Source organism: Protomyctophum bolini (genome assembly GCF_963924005.1).
Source record: "Protomyctophum bolini genome assembly, chromosome: 10".
Lineage (NCBI taxonomy): Eukaryota > Metazoa > Chordata > Actinopteri > Myctophiformes > Myctophidae > Protomyctophum > Protomyctophum bolini.
The window spans coordinates 26,184,445-26,210,832 of record NC_137871.1 but is presented as its reverse complement, the minus strand read 5'-3'; the positions used below and the strand labels follow the sequence as shown (position 1 = coordinate 26,210,832).

Here is a 26,388-nt window from a genome sequence, read left to right as displayed (position 1 = left end):
GGCATTCTTTGAGATTTGTTTGATATGAGATTTGAAAGACAAATCTTGATCAAAGGTAACTCCCAGATTCTTTACAGTGGCCTTGGAGGCCAAGGTAATGCCATAGAGAAAAGTTCTCATCGGCTAGCTTGTCTCTTAGGGGCTTATAGGCCGATCACGATAACTTCCGTTTTGTTAGAGTTGAGGAGTAGGTAATTACAGGCCATCCAACTCTTTATGTCTTTAAGACATGCTTGAAGTTTGACTAATTGGTCCGTTTCGTTCGGTTTCATCGATAGATATAGTTGAGTGTCGTCTAGTTGATGCCGTCGTAATGACTGTTTTTACACTTGCTGATTTTTACACTTGCTGTTTTTACACTAGCCGATCTACAAACTCGACACGTTGTGAGCTTGTAGATCGGCTATTTTCAGCATGCAACCAAGTGTAAAATTACTTATACTGGATCTCTTGTCCACTAGTCTCTTCCTAACATTTTAGTTGAAATTGTCAGTATATTTAGTCTTAGTTTTAGTCATCGTGGCTTAGTTTTCAACTACCGGTAGTTTCCTAGTTAGTTAGGGTCCCTGCACTGGACCCCACGTTTCTAGAACCACAGCTCTCTAGTCACTCAGTCTAAATGACGTATTTTGCGGTGCTATTGGTCGGATTGCAGAATAGTGACAGATTGCTAGTGGTTAGAAGGGAAAGGAAAGCATCTTGTTGTTGCTTTGTTGTCGTCTACTTGAATGATCTTGTGTTTATGATCAGTCATAAAACGTTAAAATTACATGAACTGTGTCTGTGCGTGTGTGTGCGTGCGTGCGTGTGTTTTTGTATTGACAGCCCGAGGGAAGTTTGCAGAGCGCTCTGAAGGACCATGCCAACAGCTTGCGGCAGATCCACAGTCATCAGGTCCTCCCGATGGAGAAGGCCATGGTAATCAATCTTCTAATAGCTGGCAGATGTTTGTGTCCGGTGGTGGAAAAAGTACTCAATTGTTTTTACTTAAGTAAAAGTACCAATACTGCAATTTAGAACTTCGTTACAAGTAAAAGTACGGAATTGAAAATGTACAAAGTAAAAGTACAAAGGTACTAAAAGTACTCATTGTGCAGAATGTGCCATTTCACAAGTTCAGAATGTGTACAGAATCTTTTGAAAATAGCAGATCTACAAGCTCACAGCTTGTAGATCTGCTATTTTCAAATGGCCGAAATGTATATGGTTCAAGTGGTTAATTTAAGTTTTCTAATAGAAATTTAAATCTCCAAAGTAACTAGAAACATTTTCAAATAATTGTAGAGGAGTAAAAGTAAAAATCTTGGCTCTGTTTTACTTCTGTGAGTAGAAGTACTGGAAATTAATCAAGTAAAGTACAAATACCTCAAAATTGTACTTAAGTACAGTACAGTACTTAAGTAAAAGTACTTATAGTTACTTTCCACCACTGTTTGTGTCCGGACCTATCAGTAATCCGCTTTTTGACTGACTTAACTTCTGAGATGGGTTTCTCATTCCGTGGGTCTGTCCCCAAAAAGCGGGTTGCACATTTGGGGACATCTCCGAGGGGTCTGTAGTACTTCCACTATCTTGTTTGCGAAAATAGGCAAACATTCGGAGGATATTGAAGATATTTAAGCTCGCATATATAGGGTTTAAGTAGTTACGGACTTCAACATTTGCATTGCATCTCAGATGTTTTCTTTGTTCGTTTCTGTTATTTGCTAAAACCGCATTCCGACATCCAGAAATATGTCAGAGCGAGGGTAAGCAGCTATATCCTGAGTCAAACTGTGTTCGGTGTCCCCTCCATTCCATTATGTAATCCCTCCACCGTGTGTTGCATAATGAAACCTACACTATGTACAGGTATACAGTACAGTATGACAGTTGTGCTGTACGATGTAGTCTTGTGCTGTATTTTGTGTGTTTGCATGAAACCAATTAGCATGTGTACGGGAAGTCCCTGCATGGACATCTCTCATTATTGGAACCAACCAGAAACGGGTTTTGCTCTACATGTCTTTAGTGAAAGCTGACTTTAAAAGGATCCCTGGCTAATGAGACAAATATGCCTTAAAACATTATACTTGCCCTCTATAACTAAAATTACAAAATGTTTTATTTATTTCATAAATAAAGAATCTTTCACTCAATGGGAACTGCTCCTGTCGCAAGTTGATGATGTCATATGTCCATGCGTAGTCCAGCTCTATATGGAATATCTGGAATGCACACGCTAATAAAAAGCATTTACAATATTGCTTTGATGCTCATATTAACCTTAGGAAGTATTAAAGTTGTTTTTATTAGCACATGCATTCCATGCATTCCATAGGACTTCACTAGACCATAATGGGCATATGACATCAACTTGCGACGGGAGCGATTCCTATTGAGTGAAAGATTCTTTATTTATGAAAGAAATAAAATATTTAAGGTGTTTTTATTATTTTATTTTTGTTGTAGATGGCAAGTATATAATGTTTTAAGGCATATTTGTCTTATTAGCCAGGGATCCTTTTAAGAGAATGTGAGGAGTACTGCTTCCTTCCATCAATTTCCCTAGCAGGTCTAATGTAATGTTAATTTGCATTATTTGTGTTCATAATGTCCTCTTACAGAGCACACTGAACCAGAGCATGAGGTTTCTGGAGAGGACTGCTTCAGATCTGCCGGTTAGTGTGAAATTCATTGTGCAAAAATAATATATACAGTACATTATACAATGGGTCGATTCGAGGAAGCATTCTGATTTGATTGAAACAGCCTTCTAGCCGTGGTTCAAACGAGCACCACTCCACACCTAATCAAAACAAAGAATTCAGCTGCTCTGTTCTCACAGAGCGCAGCAAACTCGGTGGCTAGGCTAGCTAGCTTCTTGGGACATTTGTGGTCGTAGTGACTACATCTGTCTGCGATTTTCTTAGTTTTAAGGGCGGCCATGTCTTTCCGGCACCCCAGAGCTCCTATTTTGAAGGCATCTCGGCACCGATTATGTTAATGCACTTCTGCGGGATCGTTCCTGCTGCATCGCAGGCGTGCATTAATGACGTTAAACCACCCCCTCTCGTGTAATATTGCTTTATCTTCAAACATAATTCCAAAAGTAGGAGATAAAGAAATACCTGCTTCCCAACACTTTTCTATAGTTATGCTTAAAATGACTTATTTCTTATCAATTACACATTCCATGACGTCTTGAATTCATATAGATGTTTTTTATTTTTGTTGCATTCCTATAAGCCAATAATTTGAATATATTTAGTTATATTTAACTCGCATACATTGAGTCTCCTATTGACCGATGATGACCTCAAATTATTGATTTAGGAATATGACAAAAACAAAACAATTAATTCAAGGCGATTTTGAAGGCTACTCCTTTAAGGTCAACACACATAATTCTCTTTTTCATGTATTAATTTTCCAGAATAAGGTCTTGGTCGTCCTCAATGCCATTGATGCCGCCCAGTATCTCATCTCTCAAAATGCAACGCAGTTGATCAACCAGGTATGCATCATCCATTCCATTACCCTTGATTTCGGAGTAAAGAATGATTCCATTCAATGCAGGGATAAAGTCTTAACTCAGTGTTGTTTTTAGCGGCACATTTTTATTTTAGTTTTAGTCATAGTCTCTTGAATAGCTTTCATTTAGTTTTAGTCACATTTTAGTCACCTGGAATGTTTTATTGTTTAGTCTAGTTTTAGTCGACTAAATATACGATTTTAGTCGACTAAATCTAGTTGATTTAGTCGACTAAAATGAATTTTGGCCTTGATGCCGTCGTAATTACTGATTTTACACTTGCTGAAAATAGCGGATCTACAAGCTCACCATTGTGAGCTTGTAGATCGGCTATTTTCAGCATGCAACCAAGTGTAAAATTACTTATACTGGATCTCTTGTCCACTAGTCCCTTCTTAACATTTTAGTCTAGTTTATATTTGTTGACAAAATTGTCACTATATTTAGTCTAAATTTTTGTCATCGTAGCTTAGTTTTCATTTAGTTTCCATTTAGTTTTTGTCAGTGAAAAAAGGTAGTCGACGAACATTTTTTTGTCATAGTTTTGGTCGACGAAAACAACACTGATATATTTCCCAATCTTCCTCAGGAAACAGGGAAATACAAAGAGACCATCCGTGGCTACTTCCGTCAATACGTAGACTGGGTCATGACCTCCGTAAGTATCTAGTAGTAATTAATTCGTTTCTAATAAATTTGATCCCACGATTTTGGAACCCATTTTTCCACCCCTGTATCAATTATCTAATGTGATCCTGGGTTCTACAGTAAAGTTCTCAAACTCTGCCCGAACCCGACCAAGCCCGGCCCAACCCGATGTTTTAGGGCCTGGCCAGGCCCAAAAAATGTGCTAATTAGTCGGGCCGGGCCGAGCCTCGGGCTCTGTGATTTTCCGCGAATTTGTTCTTTTTTCTTTCTTTTTTTAAAAGAGTGTTATTATATTAAAAATAGCAATTCTGTTATTTTTGTAACGTGATTGTGTATGCATGTACTGTATGTATTTATTATGAAGAGGGCTGCGCTAGGCGATTCACTTGTGACAGGAGGAGGACTGGAGACGGGGGTTGCATCGCACTGGCATTTCAGACTCAGAGGCCTCGTACACGCATGTCAAACCACGTGACTCCATTGGAAAAGCATTGAGCCAGAGGCGGCCATGAAACACAGACAGAACAGATCATGTCTGTCCAGCATGTGTGTACGAGGCCAGAGCAGCATGTAGCTAGCTGCCCCGCAGTCCTGCACTGCGCGCAGGCAGTAGCCTACAGTAGAGAGAACAGCCTTGCTACCGCTGGTTTCCCTCTGGTTTGCGCACAAAACGAGCTACTTCCACCAGTTAACTTGCCAAGTTGCCAAATGCTTAAATATTTTATAAAATCAATCGGATTATCACAGCTGAAGAAGAGTCGGGTTTTCGTCATGTTGCACTGACTCTCGTTAACACAGCTGGCTGCGATGAATAAAACCTAATTATTAATCAATGTCACCAAACGATCCATGATGGTGATATATAACTTATAGCGCTACACGTAAAGCAACTTCACTTCAGAGGAAACTAAGGGAGGGAGCTGCAGCAGCTATTCGTGTTTACTCACCAGTCACCACCACCACCACCACTGTATGGAATTCATTAGAATGATTGGAAATGGAAGTTATGGAACATTAATAGCCTCTTCTAACTTGAGTTACATACATCCTTTATTTTGATAAATCCGTTGATGTCCGTTCTCACTTTCACACTGAAACACGGCGCTGCTGATCCACAATTTAGTGCTGCTTTTTTTCTCTCTTTTATTTCTTTCAGGCTTTTTTCGGGCTTCGGGCTTAACATTATGGTAATTTTTTGGTAGGGTAGGGTAGGGTCGGGCCGGGCCACAATTTTTGGGCCCGTTGAGAACTTTACTCTAAGTACACACCCTCTGCCAACCTGGGGAGAGCAGCGGACTTGAACTCCTTCATGCATGAGTGACCAAGTCGCTCCTTTTTACACCTGAGGAGTTTCCCTGGTTGGACACGTTATTCCAACCAGTTCCTTTCCCCTCCAGCAGGCGCCCCGGCTGACCAGGGGGAGGCAGTATAGAGACCAGGAGTAGTAATTCATTAACAAAGCAGGCTGTGTTTAGGGCTGTCACCATTACACATTTAAGTTGGCGATTAATTGTCGCACAATTAATTGCGATTGACGATTTAATTGTGTTTTTTCGCGTTGGTCATTGGAACGAATGAATAAAATATATTTGCCTTTTAGGCTTCGTAATCAAAATAGCTAATATATGAGCTAAACTTACCCCACCCCCTTAGATAGCATTTCTGTAGACTTAGATAGCATTTGATACAGACTTATAGCATGTTATGTAGACAGCACTATAATTGCATTGTATGTAGTCATAGTACAGATGTATAGCATAGTAGTATAGATGTATAGTTTACATGTATAGTTTCATTATATAGATATTCCACTGTTACTTTCTTAGCTTACGCATGTTTCATGATAAATGTTTTATGTGATGTATTCCCATGCTTTTTGTTCTTGCTTAATGTAAATCGCTCTGGATTAAGAGCGTCTGCTAAATGCCTAAATTGTAAACTCAGTTTGAGATTGTAGATCTGCAATCTTTTTTTGGAAAATGTTTGAAAATATATGACAATGTTTCAACATGGAAAACGTCAAATAATTATGATTACTGTATCTCAAATAATTGTGTTTAGGCGATTATGTAATAATTGTGACAGGCCTAGCTATGATGTTGTATAACGACACAAAAGATGTACAACATGCATGTTGTGCCCACAGATTACTGCAATATAGCACGTTTGTGTGTTGTGGTAAAAGAGCTTTGCTTCAGTGGCGTATCTACAATAAGGCGAGGACAGGTCCAAAATCCATACATTGAGGAAAAAGAGAGGACAAACACCAGACCTGAGAACTATTATCGGGCAGCTGATTGGCCGTTGCGCGTAGAGCACGACCCTCAATCACCCATTGGAATGCAAATGCATGCCTTTCAGCCTTTGTAGCGTACTTGTCTGGCAGGTATATATCAAATGCACTCAAAGAGTGCTTTTGATTGTGGGGGAAGACGACGACGATAACACATCTTGCCTGCCCAACATGTAATTCCTGGAAACGCCCTCTGCTTTGCATGTTTGGGTATAAATATAGAGTGGGGCCAATAACAATGTCACTCTCTATAAAGTCCAGGAATTTGGCTTTGTGGCATGATGGTTTCTGCTAAATCCTGCTGCAAAAATGCAAAACAAATCTGAAAAAGGCCATCTTGAGCTGTTTACCCAGAATATATTTGCTCCGTTCAGTTGTTCTGGGGTATAGAATGAATCCGTCAGTATGTGTAATCAGTTTGACCATGAGTCCATGACCGATGTTGTGCCAAGTTTGCAGGCAATTGTCTGCGGGGAGAAAGCGGCACGCTCAACCTCACAGAATCCACGCTTTGTCCATAGTATAGGACTGGTTTGGTAGCAGTGTTCACTTTGAGGAAGAAAAAGAACATCCAGTTTCTAGAGCTCAGATAATTACTTTATTTAGAGGCAACAAATTGCAACGTTTCCACCTACTAGGTCTTCATCAGGAAAATAAATATGATAATGATGATGACTATGATATTTGCCTTGTAGGTCGAAACGTTGCAATTTGTTGCCTCTAAATAAAGTAAGTCTCTGAGCTCTAGGAACTATAGTGTGCGGATGCTCTTTCTCTTCCTTGATGTTTGCCTTGATGCCTGACATCCAGCAGCCTAAATATAGGCATTGAGATGTGCACACAATCGTCGTAGTCTGAATAAAACATGTTTGTTAATTGTTTTAAAGTAAATCTACAGTTATTTTGTCGACTAAAATGCATTTTTGCAGGCATGGATGGCGTCATAATGCCTGATTCACACTTGCATGCCGAAGCTAGCTGTGAGCTGGTAGATCAGCCATTTCCAGAGCACAACAACAGAGTAAAACGAAACATAAAATGACTTGTCTTTTAGTTCTACTGGATCTCTTCTCTACTAGTCCCTCCCTAACATTAGTCTATACACTACGTTTTATTTGTTGACGAAATTGTCAATATATTTAGTCTCAGTTTTAGTCGTCATAGCTCAGTTTTTATTTAGTTTTCGTCAGTGAAAAAAAAGTAGTCAGCTATCATGCTTTTAGTCGAAGAAATTAAAGGGATTGTGAGAAAGCTTTTATAATTTTTCTTTTATTTTTTTAGGTTTTCTCAGCTCAATTGCACCCAAAAACAAACGAGTGCTCAGTTTTTCCTGCTGTTTGTGATGCCACAGCCTGCAAATCCCATATATGTCAATGGGATTTGCCAGCAGATGTCACTGTTTTCACTGTTTTGCCTGTTTTCATTGCAGCTCAAAATGCTTCCAAACCCCAGAGAAAACTCCAGACCACAGAAAATCCACTGAATGTTCAGCAGTTCAGGTTTTTGGGTGTAATTGAGGTCATACAACCTAAAAGAAAAAACATTAATACATGAAAAATTAATGTCATGAAACCTTTAACGCGGTCTGGTATGCAGTAGGAATAATGACAAATACCAAAACAGGACTTTCATGCAGTACAGTTACACTAGAAATCCATCACAACACACCTGACTTCTGCACAAAATATTATCTCCATTATGTATGACTGTTCTCTCTTCCCTGTTCTGCTCCAGCTTGCTATGGAGGTGGCAGCCTGCAAGCCTTTGAGCAACATGATGGACACGGTGGAGATCATAGCCTGCAGCTTCCTGGTTGATTCCATGGTAATAATTAATGACCTCAGAGATCCTCTGAATCCCAACTTCTAGAAGCACAGCTCTATAGTCACCAGTGTTGTTTTTGGCAGGAATCTTTTATTGTAGTTTAGTCATAGTCTCTTCAATAGTTTTAATTTAATTTCAGTCACATTTTAGTCACCTGTAATGTTTTAGTGTTAGTCTAGTTTTAGTAGACTAAATATCATAAGATTTTAGTCGACTAAATCTACATTTGATTTAGTCGACTAAGATGTATTTTGGCTTTGATGCCGTCGTAATGGCTGATTTTACACTTGCTGAAAATAGCAGATCTACAAGTTCACAACACGTCACAGCGCGAAATTGTCAATACATTTAGTCTTAGTCATCATAGCTTAATTTTCATTTAGTTTCCATTTAGTTTTCATCAGTGGAAAAACGTAGTCGACGAACATTTTTCGTCTTAGTTTTATTCGACGAAAACATCTATTGTGGTGCTTTTGGTTGGATGGCAGAGTAGTGACAGATTTGCTAGTGGTTAGAAGGGAAAGGAATGCATGTGTTGTGCTTTGTTGTGTCCACTTCAATGTTCTTGTGTTTATGATCAGTCATAAAACGTTAAAATTACATCAAGTGTGTGTGTGTGTGCGCACTTTCCGGTTCACACGGTCCGATCATGGCTCTTCTTCGCGGCCTTTTTCGTGCATTCTGTTTCCACTGGCCCCCATATCGCCGTCTATGGTAACGGGAGGCGTTGTGTGTTTTTAAGTCAAAGGCACAAGTCTCCTAGAGAGGGTTCAAACTGTATGTACAGTACAGCGTGTTCCAACAACAGGTCCAGACATAACACATGTACATTCTGCAGACATGAAAACACACACACGGTTTACCTCCAAATGTCCTAGCCAGATATGGTAACAAGAAACTATAGGTTAAGTAGATGCCTATGTAATGTTATGTTATATTTTAAAACCAAGATGGGTCGGTTCCTGCATGTACAGTTGGTGTGGCAATCACAAAGTGTCTGCAAGCTGATTGTCTGTGTGCAGTATGTATGTACTGTACTGTATGTATGTATGGTATGTGTGGTGTGTGGTTTGAGAGACGGATAAGGGGGTTTCCCTCCCAGAAAAGCACACACTGCTTGCTTACAGAGAAAGTGCAGAATAGATTCTGTACATTTTGACCTCTACTCTAGACCACATATAAACATATACACACTTTCTCCACACATACGAACACATGCATATGTACATACATTATGCACACTGCAAACATAAACAGAGAGAGCTTCCTTCCTAAGCCAGTTAACTTAAGTGTTATGTAAAATGGCCCTGGCTTTATGTCAAGTTGCAAGTCAAGGGGTCAAGTCCTTAGCTGGTGGTAAAAAGAAATGGAGTCCACACATACTGGAAAGGAAGTGACTCGCTCACGGTCAGTTTATTGCCATTTCGACCCGCATGGGGTCGTCATCAGAATTCTGGTGAAGACCCCATGCATATAATGTCGGTCGAAACGTATTCAACCGACCGGGAGAAAGTCACTTTCCAGTGTGCAGACTCTATTTCTTTTTACCTGCCCTTTGATCAGTTTGTCCTCATGCATTTTGGTTTGGTTTTTTTATAGTGGATGTGCGAGCTCTTTTTCTTTTATCAGGTTCTTATTAGCGCTCTGCAGGAAAATTCTCCTAGATTTGTGAGACCTCCTAGATAAGTGGTGCCCAGACCTGACTCTGTAGACCGGGGGGGTCTACAGAGTCAGGAAGCTGCTCATTAAACCCCCTCCTCTTCCAGCCCCTACAGATCCCACCTCTGGCTAATTGACATTGAGTTGGAACAGAATGCGTCTGTAAAACCCACAAAGCAATCCTTCTAAAGACAAAACCAGTAATTTAAACAGATGGTTCAGAAGCTGTTGTGTTATATTGCAAGAACTAATTATACGGCTTATATTTAAGTATCTGACAGATATAACATTTGAAATATGAATTGACATAGATGTGGATTTATAAAAAAAGTAAAGTGCTTCATTAGACAGTACATTGTAGATACGTGAAAGAGGTGGATGACATGACATGGCTAGTTGAACTATTCAAAAATGTTTTTCAAAATAGTAAAAAAAAAAAAGGCAAAGAAGTTGAAGGGATAAGGGGTTTAGCGGTGACGAAAATGTAGCCCTTGGGCCACGCAAGACACACTTTGTCCTGTGTCATGGCTTCATGACATGGTTTCATGACACAACCTTGTTGCATGGATGTCTTCTGCCCTCCCCAAACCATGTGACTCCCATTGGAAATGCATTGAGGCGGCCATGACACACAGGACACAAGTGTGTCTTGCGTGTCTCTTAGGTGTGAGTGAGGCCTTATACTGTACGACGAGAGGGCATCATGTCACTTGTGTCATCATCTTTATGTGTGTGTGTATGTTTTTTGTAACAGAATACATTTTGGATGGGCCTGGGCTTCAGTACTCTGTTCCTGTTGCCCAGCATCATCCTGGGAGTGAAACTAGCCAAGTACTACCGCCGAATGGACACGGAGGATGTTTACGACGAGTAAGTTGCATTCACTCTACCTATCTTTCTTCAATGATAATATTATATTGTTGCTGTTGAAAAGAAACTTAATATCCATATTTCAATGTTAATTTTTTTGTAAATGAATACGCTACACTGGACCCAGTGTTGTTGTTTTTGGCATCAAATTTCCATTTTAGTTTTAGTCATAGTCTCTTGAAACGTTTTCATTAATTTTTGTCACATTTTAGTCACCTGGAATGTTTTAGTGTTTTAGGTTTTAGTCGACTAAAATGTATTTTGGCGGGCCTTTGTGCCATCCTAATGGCAGATTTTTCGCTTTCTGAAAATAGCCGATATACAAGCCCACAACGTGTCGCAGTGCGTTCCACTTTGGGAACCACTGGCTTAGTCTAACTTAGACCTAGAATGCCTGTGATCATTTAATTATACTTCGTAAATTGTCATGTATCTCAGGCATAGATCGCTTGCACCAGATCCTGGTAGATATGAACATTTGCGGCATAAATGTGATAAATGCTCCGTTTGTACTCACCCATTAAATAATTCCAAAGACGTGGAGTGAAATATGGTCCTCTAGTTTTATATCCATGTGAAAGTTCTGGCACAAAACGAGACAAGAGATGCACACGTACGCCTTTCTCTCCGGCGAGGGGGGCCCGGAAAGATCCATGAACTGATTTTACAAATACGTCCTGTTTACCGCAGACGTCATCACCAATTGACCAGGGAAACACAAAAGTTTGCAGTCACACAATTGGCAGGTGGTGTGATTAATTACCCAGCACCTATCGCAAAGCACCTGCCAATTGTGTGACCGCAAACTTTTGTGTTTCCCTGGTCAATTGGTGATGACGTAAACAGGACGTATTTGTAAAATCAGTTCATCGATTGTTCCGGCCCCCCTCGTCCGGAGAGAAAGATGTCCGTGTGCATCTCTTGAAAAAGTGGAGATAATTCACTAAATACACGTTTTGTGCCAGAACTTTCACATGGATATAAAACTAGAGGACCATTTTTCACACCACGTCTTTGGAATTATTTTATGGTACAAACGGAGCATTTATCACATTTAGGCTGCCCATTTTGAACCCGAACAGAAATTCACCTGGGTGTTCTATGGCTCTGTATGTGAAATACTGTACTTACTGTATGTAACAACAAGAGCCGTTCTAGGGCTAAGTCTAACTGCACTTTTGTCCAAACAAAAAAAACAATTTGGCAATTAAAGTCCAGCTTCATACTTCACCCTGGACCCTAAAGTCCAGGGTTCACTTGAACCCTCGCATCCCTATTCTGAGGGGAACATTAGTTGAAAATAGCAGATCTATACAAGCTTTGCATAAAAAGAATCTGCTTGACGATGATGTTATGTAGATCAGTGGTTCCCAAAGTGGGGTCCAGGGACCCCCAGGGGTCCTTGAGGGAGTTCCAGGGGGTCCCCAGCTGAATGGACCCAAATGGACATTTATGGGTCTGTAACTGTAAATTAAAAGTGATTTTACAATATAAATTGGGGGTGCCAGGGATAGAATTTGCATTAAATGGGGGTCCGTAGCCTAATGCATGTCAAACAGGGGGCCCTTGAAATTAAACGGGTTGAGAATCACTGCTAGAAATCATCTCTTATGGGTGGTCCCTGGCATATCTTTTCAAATGGGGGGTCCTTGACATGAAACGGTTTGGGAAACACTGACGTAGGTGTGTGTGTACCATGTAGACGTGTATACTCTTTTTAATCTCTTCTCTCCTCCACTCTTCTTCTTTGTAGTTCCTCTGTTTCGGGGACGTGGCATTTCACTTTGTGATAACCATTTTCTACCGGTTCCATCTTCCATCCGACGTGGCTTTATTTATTTTTGCATTCATATTGTTCTTGTTTCATTCCTCTCTCTCTCAAAAGCACTCTGCACTTTATAAAAAGAAAGAAAGGAGTTGATGGATTTGCATGTTTATCATCATGGGTCCTCCTGCTGCAGTTGACCCTCCCTCTGCCCTCCAGTCCCCCCCCCCCCCCCCCCCCCCGGTGCACAAATACAATGGAGACGTCACCTGCTGATCCATGACGTTATCAATACTGCTGCACATCAGAGCAACATGTGTTGGTAGTACATGACGTCTGTCGCTGAACATCTCATTAACATGTTTACATCTCTTTTTCTTTTCTTTTTTTTTGTTGTATCATTATAGCATTGAGACATTACCCATGAAAACGTAAGCTTCGTTAAAACGATTTCCAACTCCCTCTCTCTCTGCTTCCGTTCTTGCGCATCGTTGCGTCAGTGACTGGTACTCTCTCTGGGTGTGTTGTGTGTTGTACATATAACTACTGAACCTCTCTTCTTGGTGCTGGTCTTGGTCTTAATGTCTTTGTTTTCTATGCTACAGTAATATTGCTCTTAACTGGGTGGGTGGTTTGGCTTCTTGTCGTTTGCTATCTTTGGAAAAGGTGCCCCCTTTACTGAACTCAACAAGGGCTCTTATAATCATCATTACCTTACGAAAGCACCATATCCGCCTGTCTTTGTAAGATGGTGTAAGATTTTTTTTTTAATATTATAGATTATATTTAAAGGCTTTATAAATGTCCTTTATTATGTCCTGACACTTGATACTAGTCCTATAGTGATTTTTAAAGGAGAAGGAAAAAATAAGCGTTTGACAGCATGCCATACTGTATATCATGCATTTTTTTCATTCCCTTTTTTTGTATACAATGTTGTGTTTTCAGTATGGAAATTGGTAATAATGGTTATCATAATAAGCCTTTACAACAAGGTGTCCCAAATCTGATAATCAACAAGGTAAATACTATAGTATAATGGTGTTGCATGCGTGTTGTTTGGAAGTGGGGGCATGCATGATAGTTTGGGGATCGGCCATGTGTTGACCCATTTAGACCTGAGGACGATTCTACAAATGTCTTCTAAATCCTGAGAGTTTTCAGAAAAACCCATGTTTCTATGTCAGTCATTCTCAAACATTTTCATGTTGAGGACCATCTGAAACCATCTGAAAATATGTTGTTCCAGTGACCCCCCCCCCCCCCGCGGAGGGAGGGTGGTCCGTGGCCAAATGCTTTGGGCGGTCATTGACATGAAATTGTTTGAGTATTGAGTCAACATATATGTACTGTTGGGATTTAGAAGACATTTTGTAGAATCGGCCTCGGGTCTTATTAATGGGTTAGTCAGATGAATACACAAACAATGCATGCCCACAGGGGGTTTACTAATCACGCAAGCACACACACATCTGGAGGTCAGCGCGATGCTTTGCATCCTTATTCACTCCTCAACCATGGAACAATAAGACAGCTGTAACCATGGAACACTCAGACTATAAAAAGTAACAGTTCCCCCCCCCCCCCGATGAGAAAACGGTGTCTCTTTTCATTTTCCAATCCAAATGCCACAGAAGAAACATTGCCACTGTATGTGTATTGATTAATTTCAAACCACAGATACATTGATCCTCAGGGTTTCAAAGCTGGCGTTTCGCGATGTGACACGCTGTGACCTTTATAGATCTGCTATTTTCACTATTTCCAATATATATAGCTGCAAGTCATTAGTCTATGTAAGTGTTGGTATCGGGGGTGCCGTCAATTCAGAATACAATATTTGTATTTGAAACGTGAAAGTCTTGTTTCCCCCCCAAAGAAAATACTAAAGTAAAATGCAGATACCGGTACTCTTGTTCAAGTACAGTAAATGTACTTTGTTTGTATAATCTATTTTGAAATGGCATATACAGTAGTACGCGATATAGACATCTAGGATTGAGTCGACATATGTGGAAATGTTGATATGCAGCCATTCTTTTACATCCAGAAAAGTCAACATACATTCAATGTATCTGTTGTTTGCAGACACGTACATGCCAGTGTTTTTCTTTGGCGACGTGCCTGGTATTTTCTTTAGTTATTGTACAAAATATCGCACTACACTCCCACAGTATACGGCATGTTTGGTTTTTGCTATGAATTTATAGTTGGCCCACTTTTTTGGTCTGACAATCACCTTTTTCAGTTTGCCAAATATGTCATTGCAAAAATCGATTAAGTGTGTATTGGGGTCTTTGCTGCATCACTAACCACTGCATGCTCGCTCTGCACGTGGAATGAAAATCGATCCTCCTGTTTTCCTCTTGTCCAGAGTCAGACAAACTGAAACTCCAATGAATGTACACCTGGTCCTTTTATTCAGAGAGAGGCAAGCATTTCTGAATGCTTTGGTGTGACAACTTAAAATGCCGGCTTGTTTTGTCTACTTGTTCTAACATGTTTTTTACTTTTTTTGGATCAGGCTGTCTAAGCATCATTAGACAAATTACTCTGAAGGCAGGCAGGCAGAGAGCAAAAACACACACAGAAAATGTCTGAGGAAACCAAGTCACTAGATGCTTTTTGTTCCCATAATTATATTCCATCACTTCGACTAATTGGGCGTTTTGACATTTTTGTTTTATTGCATGGATTGATGTGATTTGTTCCACAATGTCTGCTCTGATGGAAAGTTGTTGTGGTGGTTGTGGTGTTGGGGGTACTTTTGGATTCTTCTTGCAACCTTTGCCTTTCATTTTCGGGGGATTTGAGAGTACAGAGTATGGCATTTTGGAATGAAACCTAATTGCACGGCATACCCTCAAAATAATTCCAATTTGAATTAGGTGCTGTTTAACCACTCTTAAGCCCTTGGAATAGAGAGACCAGGTGTTCTGCTCTCTGACCTGTCTATAGGGCATAGCACTGCCATTTTGTGGTTCCACATAACGAAAGCCCATTATTTTTTCTCAATAGATTTCTGAAAATATTGATAGTTAAGTCGGATAACTCACGAATAGATGTAACCAATATTTATTATAGAATGAGAATACAATAAGTGTGCATATAATATTTTATCTTGGCGTTCGGCTCTGCTACATTTTTCTCCCTGCTCGGCACAATTAACTTCTTTACTGCCATCTAGTGTTCAAATACTTTGACTGCGTCTCTGCTGCTGGTTCACTCCGATGCTACGGAGATTGATTTGTTTCCGGGTTAATCAGGAAGGTGGGGGCTTTCGGAAGTGGAACAACACAGCCCACAGCCTTTAGCTAGCAGTACAACCATCTACATTTTTTTCAGAGATGCGATACAAAATCAAGAGCAGGGAGCTAGATATACAATAACAACCCCCCCATGGGGAACAGAAATAACAAGCAAACATCACATAACAATCAGGAACCATATGCAGAAGGAAGGCAGGAAGAAGCATGCAGTCTAGTGAGCTTAAATACCCCACCCAATTGGTCAGCTGACTGCCACATCAGCGAATGAGTAATGCAGCATATTATCTCCTTGAGTATATGTATGCGCCCTTTGAGCACAGCATGAAACCCCTCGGGCATATCTGACTGAACTAACTCCGCAAGCTACGTACTGTATCATTACTTATTTTAAGCTTGGAAACAAGCCACCCAGGCTCAAATATTTTGGTGACACAGAATCAAATGTGTTATGGCCACCATTCACCAAGAGCCTGAGTGGCTTGGTTCCAGGCTTAAAATAATTATTATAAATAAATGTATAAATATTTTCAGAAATCTCTATGGGGAAAAATGACTGGGCTTTTGATTTGTGGCACCACAAAATGGCTACGACTGCTGTGCACGCCCTATAACAACTGCGCCATGCTGAGGCTCATGGGAGAGCAGCCGGTGTGTGTAATGTGAAAATTGTCCCAGGTGCCAAAAAACAAATTGACATTTCAGAATGTCGACACATGACATAGTCGTTGGAACAATTCCCCCTGCCTGGTACAATTATCACATGACTGTTGCCCTAACAAAACAATCAAGGCAGTTCAGTTGAATGAATGAATGCCCTATCTGGCTTTTGATGGTGTGTGTGTGTGTGTGTGTGTGTGTGTGTGTGTGTGTGTGTGTGTGTGTGTGTGTCACAACCGTAGCATCCCTGCCTATGACACTATGAACAGGTTCCCTCGGGCATCTGCTCCACCGAGGCATATTGACTGGTGACAGTAGAGAGAGTCGTTCCTTTTACATCCGCTCCGGAAAGGTACTTTAAAGAAACTACAACTGCGCCATCGTCGTCGTCACTCACTCACACCGGGATCTGTTTTCCTTTTCTCCACATCTGCTTGCATCACCACCATCACCCTCATAATAATGACTTGATGTCTGTGTGTGTCTTGTCTGTCTGTACTCACTACTCACCTACCCCGTACTTTATTCACACAGCTCTCGTCTCATGTCGCTGTTTGTCATCAGCCTTTCTTCATTCCATGGATGCCTATTATCTCCTGTTTTGTTTTGGTATCTTTGTACTTATATGCTTATGACCCCCCCCTTCCCATTATGTTTGTTCTTCTAACCTTTCTTTACAGTTTGTCTGAGCCCTCGTGGTCAGATATGGATGTATATACAGTGCTTTGGATAGGGTTAGGGTCAGATTAAAACGCCTGTGGTCTCCGAGGTTAGGGTCAGATAGATAGATGGATGGATACAGTGCAACTGTGTCTCATATTCTTTGCCTGAAACATCGTTTTTTTTTTTTTTCGTCTTGTTGCTGTCAAATAAACCTACATATAACTGAAGTAATATTGCAACCAAAAATATTACAGGGACCATTTTGAAGCCTATTCTAATGATTGATTGCTTAAAAGTGACTGAGGAAAGTAAAAACAAAACCAAAAACCTGTTTTGTTTGAATTTTTGTTTGGTTTTTTACTTTTAATGTTCCTTTCTGTCGCAAAGATAAAGGCCTGTCATTAAAGGTTCTCCATAACAAGTAACAACCTAAATTATACCGATACAATCCTAAACAATAAACCACAAAAGCTTCTTCCCAAAACCGATTTAATACTGAACAATCTTAAAAATAACAAAGCGTTTACTGTAGAACACAGTAGTGATTTGTGTAGCGAATAAGAATGTAGTGAATAAGAATGTTCTCCTTGGAAAACCCTCTCAATACTAACACATAACTCACTGCACTTTCATATGTTTCATCTTCATAGCCCAGCCAGAACTGTGGCATTACATACAGCAATGGGCAACAATGTTCTGAAATATGGTGATTAAATTGTTTTTTGTTTTACCCACAATTTGCCATACCACAGTGTCCTCGAAGACTGGAACTGAAACTGGAAGGTAAGCTTTTCTTGTCATTTTGTCTAGTTCATGTTTAGGATTGTATTATCCCAATGAGATGTGGTTTACAGCTGTGCTTAAAATACAATCGTCTATGAATACAATACATGTTTATAATAGACATGACCAAAACCAAACACACAGCAAATAACTAAGACTTACGCCTTACTAGCTAGTAGCGACACTTTTGTTTTTTTAATCTTTAAATAATTGTGGCCTCGATATTGACAACATGGCCAAAATATGGACTCCAGGGTCAAAGTGGTTAACTAAAAAGGTGGTTGTATGGAGTATGTAGAGTTGAACTGGTCTTACTTTCCTGTGGTTCAGAATGAAATGAACATTCAGGATTTAGTGTTCACTCTCCCAGTTGTCCGCTTACAAAGGAAAACAGTATTTTTCGCAAACAAAGAATAAAATAGTATAAAATAGTCTGTAAAAAAAAATATATATATTGTGTGTTTCCGGGTTTATTAACCAAAGCCATTTATCCCCATTACCATTTTAAAACAATGACACCGGATGATGATTCTACAGAACAACACACCCAGTCTGCAGAAGACGATCCCAAACCCACTTTTCTGCTGCTGGTCCCTTGCTTGCGCTCTCTCTCTCTCTCTCTCTCTCTCTCTCTCTCTCTCTCTCTCTCTCTCCACTGTCTTCAATAATCACCTGAAGAAAAGAAAATCATATTGTAGTACACCTGCCCATTTCTCCCCAAGAGGTTCCGGACACTGGACACTGTCACCCATCACTCTACCCCCACAACACCCTCCATGGAATTAATCTGAGCCAGTGGTCCTCTGCACTTAATTTTTAATTATTTTAGAGATACTGTGGTGTCTGTGTTTACAAGTTTGGACACAATAAGAGGCAGAGAAGACATTCAGTGCGAGGACATGACAAAACTCTAAATACGCATCAAGGCTCTTTTTAACTTTTGTTTTTGTACTTGTTTGTGCTGTGGAAACAGTGGCTGCGGGGTCATGGCAAATTGACCGAGGACAGACTTGACCATTTTGTGTGTCGTTTTCAGACACAAGCAGACATTATAGTTCGGAGAAGCACACATTTGAGGGACTTTTCAATGCAACATGAATGCATTTTCCCCCATGTTGGATATTTTCCTCGTTGTACCCGAGGAGCAAGTGGGAGTCTTGTGTTGCCGAAGGACAATTTGTTAGGACACCTGGAACAGAATCTGTACGTTGTGGGATGGTCACTCTTGGCTATTGCAACATATAGTGATGAAATATGTTTGACTATATGTTATTTTGTCTTAAAAAGGTCAAACAAAGTTGTTCTGACAGTAAGGTGTAGTGAGCTAAGAGCTGCGTGCTACAGCTGAGCTCAGAAGGGGATCATTTGAAAGAAACTTTCAAAAATATAACATGCTTTTTTATGTTGACAGTATTGTACGACAGCCAGGGTTTGTTATCTTTGCTGGTTTCAGGGCACAAAGCAAACAACTGGATGCCTTTCAGAGTATGTCTTGTCTACCGTAGCATTTCAACCGATGTGGCCCTTCACACATTTCAAACCACATTTTGATTTGGAGCCGAAACGCTCTAACCACACGACAACCAGTGTCAGAAGCGAAGCGCGTTCTGTAGGTGTTTCATCGATTAACGGTAACACAAAATATCATGTTAATCTCACTAACAAGGCATTTTTAATCAAGATATTTCTTGCTTTGATGTCAAACTTTTTCAAGCGGAGAAGTACTTTTTTCCAAGCCAAATTTTATTTTTACCGTAGGTCTCAGGTCATAGTTGTCTTTCAATTATATACATACTGTATATATTGTTTCAGCTTTTTTTGCAATCCCCGCTATGGATACATTTTAAGCCATGAAAAGGATGAATGTATTCAGCAGCTATTATGTGATATTGTGTATTATTCGCTAACAATGTCCTCTGGACACACTGGACAGGCCATTCCAAGGACTTAACCCATCTTCCACTCACTTTACAGACTAAAATATATCACTATCGCAGTATCACTGTCAGCAGAATAATAATGAGAAAACATTTGACAATCTCATACTTGGGACAAGTAGCCAAATATGTCGTCAATCAAAATGCAGAAACTCCAATGAAGGCTTTATGGTTTACGCGCCTTTATACTGCAAAGACATATCTACCGTTGTAATTTCAGATTTGATGATCATTTGATTCTTAAACTCTGCTTGCTTTTTATCATGAAAAACAAATCTAGGTAATGTTTTATATACGTTTCTTGGAAATCGTGAAAAAAGTTAGTTTACAGTAAATGCCCCTTTTTATGCAAGAAAATTGCCTCAAAGAAGTTTGGTTGCTTTGGGAACTGGCAGTAATATAATCGCAGTGCCAGATTCTACCGAACAGATTTTCTGTCTTGATCAAGATCAGCAAATGTACTTAACTTCCCCTGTGTGCACACTTTGACAGGACTATCGTTGATGTAGTACTTTACATTGTCTTCATAAGACCCTGAAAATGTACAATTTCTACTCATTACCAAGTGCTTGAAAACACACTTATCAATGGACAGTTGGACACTATTAGGCAATGGTAAATGAGTGGAACTGTGGCATTGGCATGGATGGAGAGAATTTATTTTTTATGTGGTGGAAAACTGTGTACAATTTGTGAATATACTTTCAATTTCAATTGAATTCTCTCTTATGCCTTTTTATTTCCACACTTTCAATATGTTTTGTGAGAATACTGAATCGCCAATGAGTTTGTTTTGGGGGTGACATGATTAGAATTTAGATTTAGGCATTTAGATTGAATTATTTTGACATTAACATGACGGACAACAAAAAACAATACTATTGGTGTGTGTGCACACATACAGTTGTGCATTTACAGACATAGCCATATATGCGTAGCAAAAGAGTGAGATGTATAGCCTAGGGCTGTGTGTGTGTGGGGGGGGGGGGGGGCAAAACCAGTCCTATAGAAGTTCCCCTAACAGCGTTCACCATATGACAGCTGGCATACGCATGGGGCGGCGTATGAGAATTTATAACTCAAGACCGCGCATTCTTTTCTCTGTTATGGTGTGCTGCCATCGGCGGGCAGGACGCACAGTACTGCATTATGGGTGTGTTGCTATTTTCAATAAGAGATGATTATCTTATTCTGTGTAGCCTAAGCGCGGCTCTGAGGTTTCTCCACTGCAGCAAGCTACCCATGAAATGACAAAACAAAAAAACACAGCCACAGAAACATATACCAACTCATTCCTCACATCTAAATCGGCTTGGCTTTTAAAGCAAACTAAGAGGGGTATATACCATGAGGAAGTGAGTCGTCTCATACCATGAGGAAGTGGTCGTCCACAGACTGGCTTTTTATCTTATCTAGACTCACTCCCCGCCATAACTTCTTTCACTGACCCCCACCGTCCCCCCACGTCGCTCACAATGAGACCCCTTTCCTCTCATTATGACTTAATTGCTGTGAAAATAAAGCTGCCAAAGACATGTAGCCTACTGACCCCACGGCCCACACACACCCGCACACACACACACACGCACGCACGCACGCACACACACACACACACACACACACACACACACACGCCTGTGTTAGTTCGATGCAGGCACACACTGGCTCAAGTGTGGCACATTCGTAGACGCCTCTGTTCCTTGTTCTGGCTTAATTAGCACGGTAATTACTTCCTCCTTGCTCGGCAGTGATTGCCCCTGTCTGTATGTTAAGGGCAACCGGTTTTAAAACATTTCACTTCGTGGTTGAGTATTTTAAAGTTTCTGAGTGGAAAGTATAGCCCTGTAGGCTGCATCATTCAGCATGCAGTTGGGCAGTCTGCATATACATTAACTTATTCTAAGCATCTTGAATGAAACACAGTGTACTACCAACCACATAAGCATGGCAAAAAGAAAAGAAAAAGCTCTAATTTAACATTTTGCAGCTTCATACTGCTGACGGTACACTACAGTATATAGCCTATAGGCCTGTGGTTTTCAAAGTGGTATCTGGGCACCGCATGGGGTCCTTAAGGAGGGTATTCGTAAATATTCGTATAATGGTGGTGTTCCCTGGCCACAAAATCTTTTCAAATGCGAGGGGTCCTGACCTTGACGTGTGTGTGTGTGTGGGGGGGGGGGGGGGGGGTTAAGGGTTAGTTAGGCCAGGGGACTATTTTCCTCCCCTTTTATATAGCCTTTTCTAGTCTGACCCCCCCCCCCCCCCCCCCCCCCCCCCACCTGAATTCCGTCCTTTGTAAAGAAAAAAAGAGGGCAGACGATAAATAGCGGGGAGGGATCGGGAGTCTCTCCGGTATACTTTCCTCTTCTCTTCAGAATCCACTATACGCACAGCACAGAGCCCCAGCCATCATGTTTTGGACTCAGCTCACCGTCCAACCGCTGCTGCTGTTCGCCTGTTGCTGTCTCCTCCCGGCGTCCGTCGTCGTCAAGGCGCAGGGTTGGAACGAGCCCATCAAGTTCAGCAGCAAGGCCAACGACTACTGCACGATGACCGTCACGGGCCAGGGCGACACCACCCGCCTGCGCATCTCGTGCTGGGGCAAGCAGCGCACCTACTACTGCGACTACGTGGGCAAGCCGCAGACGTGTCGGACCTACAACAACAACCCGCGCCACTACTTCTCGCAGATGATGTGGGGCCTGCGCAAGCTGCAGAACGCGTGCCAGGGGCCCCGGGTGGTCAAGCCTCAGATGTGCAGGAAGGCGCCCGAAGACGCGCGCATGGTCCTCGCCTATTCGTCGGTCTCGTCCTCCACATCATCGCCATCAGCACCTGCGCAACCGAGTGCCAACTCTCGCCAGAACAAGAAGCAGCTGGTTGTGAAACCCACTCCTCCGAGAAGGAGAACGCTGCGGCTGAAAACAACTAAGCCCACTACTGCTGCTACTACAGCAACAACACCCAAGTCGACGACGACCACCACCGCTGCTGCCCCGGCGGGCCCGAGTGGGGCCAAAAAGATTGCTGAGAAGTACTGCTGGAGGTCCCTCAAAGGCGTCTGCGGCTATGTCATCGGTTTCTTTAAAAATTAGCGATGAAGGTGAGCAGTATAGGTATTGCCTCCGCTATATAGGCTACAATTTTTATTTTTTGAGTAGGCTATAGCCTATATATAGACCTGATTAGTTTACTTTATTAACATGTTTGCAATAGTAGCCTAGTAGTCTAAAGGTACGATTATACAATGGTGCTAAAATGATAACACAAAAAGGAAAAAGCCCCATGGGGCCCCCAGGGCTTTGAAATTAATTTTAACTTTACCAATAGTAGAAATTGAAATGTAGTGGGTAACTATAGCCCCCAGGCTGGGGGCTATAGTTACCACTACATTTCAATTTCTATACTAGGCCTATTGGTAAAGTTAAAAAGCATGTACTTTTGAATAGGGCGAATGGAATGCTCCTGTCCTGTTTTATTTAACTCAATTCATCTGATGTATTGTTTCATAGTTCTGTTGAGTATAGGCCGCCTAGCCTAATATTTGACCAGGCTATCAACTGGGTCTAGCTACTATAGCCTACATTGCCCATGCACCACTGATAATAGCCCAATGCAATTAAGCGAAGTGTTGATGATTGATTGAATGAATAGCCTATACTATTAACTGTTGGCAGAAGAAAGCACAGGAAAGTGATTTAAACACAAGCATATAGGCCTATGGCTTGTTTTCTTTGGGGTCCTTGACACCTTCATTAGGATGATGATCATTTAGAAGTTAAAACTGTAAAATTTCAATAATTGGTCTAATTTCTATATATTTTTCCTCTTGTGTTTTTATGACGTCCACTTATCTCCATGCGTTTCCCCACAGATTGCGTTTCTTTTGGAGATGATGACTTCAGAATTGCGACTGGAGGTAGAACCATGCCCGGAGAGAAACTCCTTTCAAAGGAGCTTGCTGGTGAATCGAAGAGCTCTTGCGACCCCTACAGGCCCTACAGGGGACGGTTTAACATAGGCCAGGGGTGGGCAACTTTGACTATGCAGGGCCACTATATTTCCACACTCACTCCAGAGGGCCGCATTGCATATTACTGTCATAGCAAAAAAAATAGCCGATCTACAAGCTCAAAACGCGTCGCACTTTGACGCGTTTTGAGCTTGTAGACCAGCAATTTTTTTGCTACATTTGAATTGAGAACCTGAATTTGTTTTTAATTGGAATCCTGAAAAGTAATCTTTCGTTTAATTTCAAATGCATTTAGTTATAGTTATGTTAACTTTGCGAACTACATCCAAATACATTGGACAAAAAGTCATTAAAGTGGGTCATGTTTGCATGATTGGAATTGTAACTGGTGAAATCAATAATATATCACTATTCTGATATTAACCTACGGGCCGCATTAAGTGATGGTGGGGGGGGGGACGACGGGGGGGGGGGGGGGGGGGGGGGCGTGTGGCCCCCAGGCCGCCAGTTGCCCATGTATGACACATAGGCTAACCATGGATGAATGCCAAAGCAACCATTAGCCTATACACCGAGCTGTTTTCAAAACTGTGTTATTGAGAACTATATTAAGCCTGATGCTTGTAAGAACATCATTCCAAATGTACTACCTGGGGTACTGTCATGTTTTTTATTATTATTATTATTCTTTTGGCCTAGCCGAGTTTGTATAGGCTGCTGTTTCAGTCGGATGGACATCATGCACTCGATGTAATATAGTCAAAATAAACTTTGTCCAAAATGAAAAATTATCTTAAGTAATGTAAATTTGCATGAACTTTCATGCATTATACATCAGACTAAATGTTATCCTTCAACTTCTTGTTTATTCCCCCAAATCACTGAATATAGGCCTATATATATAAGGCCATTAGGCCTATACAGGTTTTGAAGCAATTTTATTATCGAATGTTGCCTAATAACACTTTAGGCCTATACTTAAAAAACATTTGCCAAATGTATTATTATTCTTATTATCATTATCATTATTTTTATTGGGAGGGGGGGACATTTTGGAAAGAAATATCCAAACACCAACCAAAATCAAACACCAAATATAGGCCTATTGTGTTTTGTAGGCCTATTGTGTTTTATTTGTGTATGTATAGGCTAACATATTATATTGGATCATACAAAAGCCATGGGCCTATAGCCTATGTTATTGAGAATGATTTCCAATTATTTTCATTTTGAGCAAAGAGTGTTTGACACAAATATAGATTTTTATATGGTATTTTATTCAATGAATAAACATGTGTTCTTAATTGCTGTGTGTTTATATTGATTTTGTTTTCCATGGAGTGGAGGGTGGGAAAAAATACGTTGAAGGGAATAGTCTGGGTTGGGTCACGTTCCCAAATATATAAACTCCGAAGGCAAATCGTGTTAATGTATGGCATACATGTTTTCTAGGGGTATTAAGGTCTGCTGAATCCAAATCTGCTGTATGCCAAGCTCAAAAATGGATGCTAAGCCCTCAAAATGGACCCTTTAAAGATGGCGGCCACCACTATGCTGAAACATAATAAAAGACATTGTGTTTGACTAAACATGGTAGAAAATAGACTGAAATGTCCTCTTTTATGTTTTTATATATGGGGAATACAATGAAATATTCTGATTTAAGATCAATTGTGAAGAAACCAGTTTTATATCATTGATATAGTGACAATTGTCCTCTTTAGTCCAGGCCCTTAGGGATATGTCGTGCTAATCAGTCTAAAAGCACCATATTTGGCCCAGATGTAGTCCAGGGCATGTTCTAATGATTTAGCTAGGGGGCCTGAGCCGATGACCTTGCCATATTGGCCAAATCCAATATGGCTGCCACCTGAAAATGGTTTTGGCTATAACTTCTGAACCAGATGAGCTACAAATGCAAACTTGGTGTCCATTTCAGGATGTTTGACGATAAGAAACATTTTGGAATACTTATCTTTATGATTGGGTGTGTCTGGACACCTAATTTGCATATGTCCAAGATGGAGGCAATATTATAAAATAGTTTGTTGTACCTTAACATTTCACACTAGTATATTGGCAAACTTGTGTCTATTTGTATGTTTTTTCTTTAACATTTGAAACATTGGAATGTTCTTATACTGTATGTTGTCGTCTAGACCCTCATTATTGGTGCAGGCACCCTCAGTAGAGCACTCAACTTTCAACCACAATAGAGTATGTGCATGCATAAAGTGAGTGGCAAATCGAGTGGCAAAAGCAAAGTGAGTTTAACGTTGTTTAATGCAATCAGATTTCTGTTTGGAGGTATGAGCTGTCAAGGCCAGAAAGTGTTTTTTTCCCCCACTCAGTAGGCGTTCCCGCATAACTTCCGGGTATGATGATGATGTCCTGTGCATACCCTCTATGACTATGCCATGTCTATCCTGGGCACCTCTGACTCTGATAAGAAGGCACTTTGACCTACTTACTTGTACTACTTACTGTTATGGAGTCCCATATACTGAAATCATGAATATGACAACCATGC

General features: G+C 40.7%; 2 protein-coding genes across 6 annotated transcripts in view; both read left to right on the top strand.

The window, feature by feature from the left end:
- prom1a (prominin 1a) overlaps positions 1-20,571 on the top strand; it is a gene marked incomplete at its 3' end in the record, with an annotated part of 94,530 nt that extends 73,959 nt beyond the window's left edge. For 2 of the 5 annotated variants that reach the window (XR_013964711.1, XR_013964713.1), the window contains 10 exons: positions 826-918; positions 2,607-2,660; positions 3,416-3,496; positions 4,104-4,172; positions 8,190-8,279; positions 10,693-10,808; positions 12,981-13,004; positions 16,742-16,851; positions 17,915-17,945; positions 18,483-20,571. Coding sequence is in view for 2 of the 5 variants with exons in the window: in XM_080773624.1 (XP_080629750.1) it covers positions 826-918; positions 2,607-2,660; positions 3,416-3,496; positions 4,104-4,172; positions 8,190-8,279; positions 10,693-10,808; positions 12,981-13,008 (531 nt within the window). Of the gene's footprint in view, positions 1-825; positions 919-2,606; positions 2,661-3,415; positions 3,497-4,103; positions 4,173-8,189; positions 8,280-10,692; positions 10,813-12,980; positions 13,083-16,741; positions 16,852-17,914; positions 17,946-18,482 lie in introns of those variants that run through there. The other 3 variants (XR_013964712.1, XM_080773624.1, XM_080773625.1) reach the window with 3 other exon arrangements.
- A 1,657-nt stretch (positions 20,572-22,228) lies between these two features.
- fgfbp2a (fibroblast growth factor binding protein 2a) lies at positions 22,229-24,299 on the top strand. Its single transcript, XM_080773965.1, has 2 exons — positions 22,229-22,988; positions 23,760-24,299. Exon 1 carries the CDS (start codon positions 22,297-22,299, stop codon positions 22,978-22,980), a length of 684 nt encoding a protein of 227 aa, XP_080630091.1. The 5' UTR covers positions 22,229-22,296; the 3' UTR covers positions 22,981-22,988; positions 23,760-24,299.
- Positions 24,300-26,388: the final 2,089 nt, after the last annotated feature.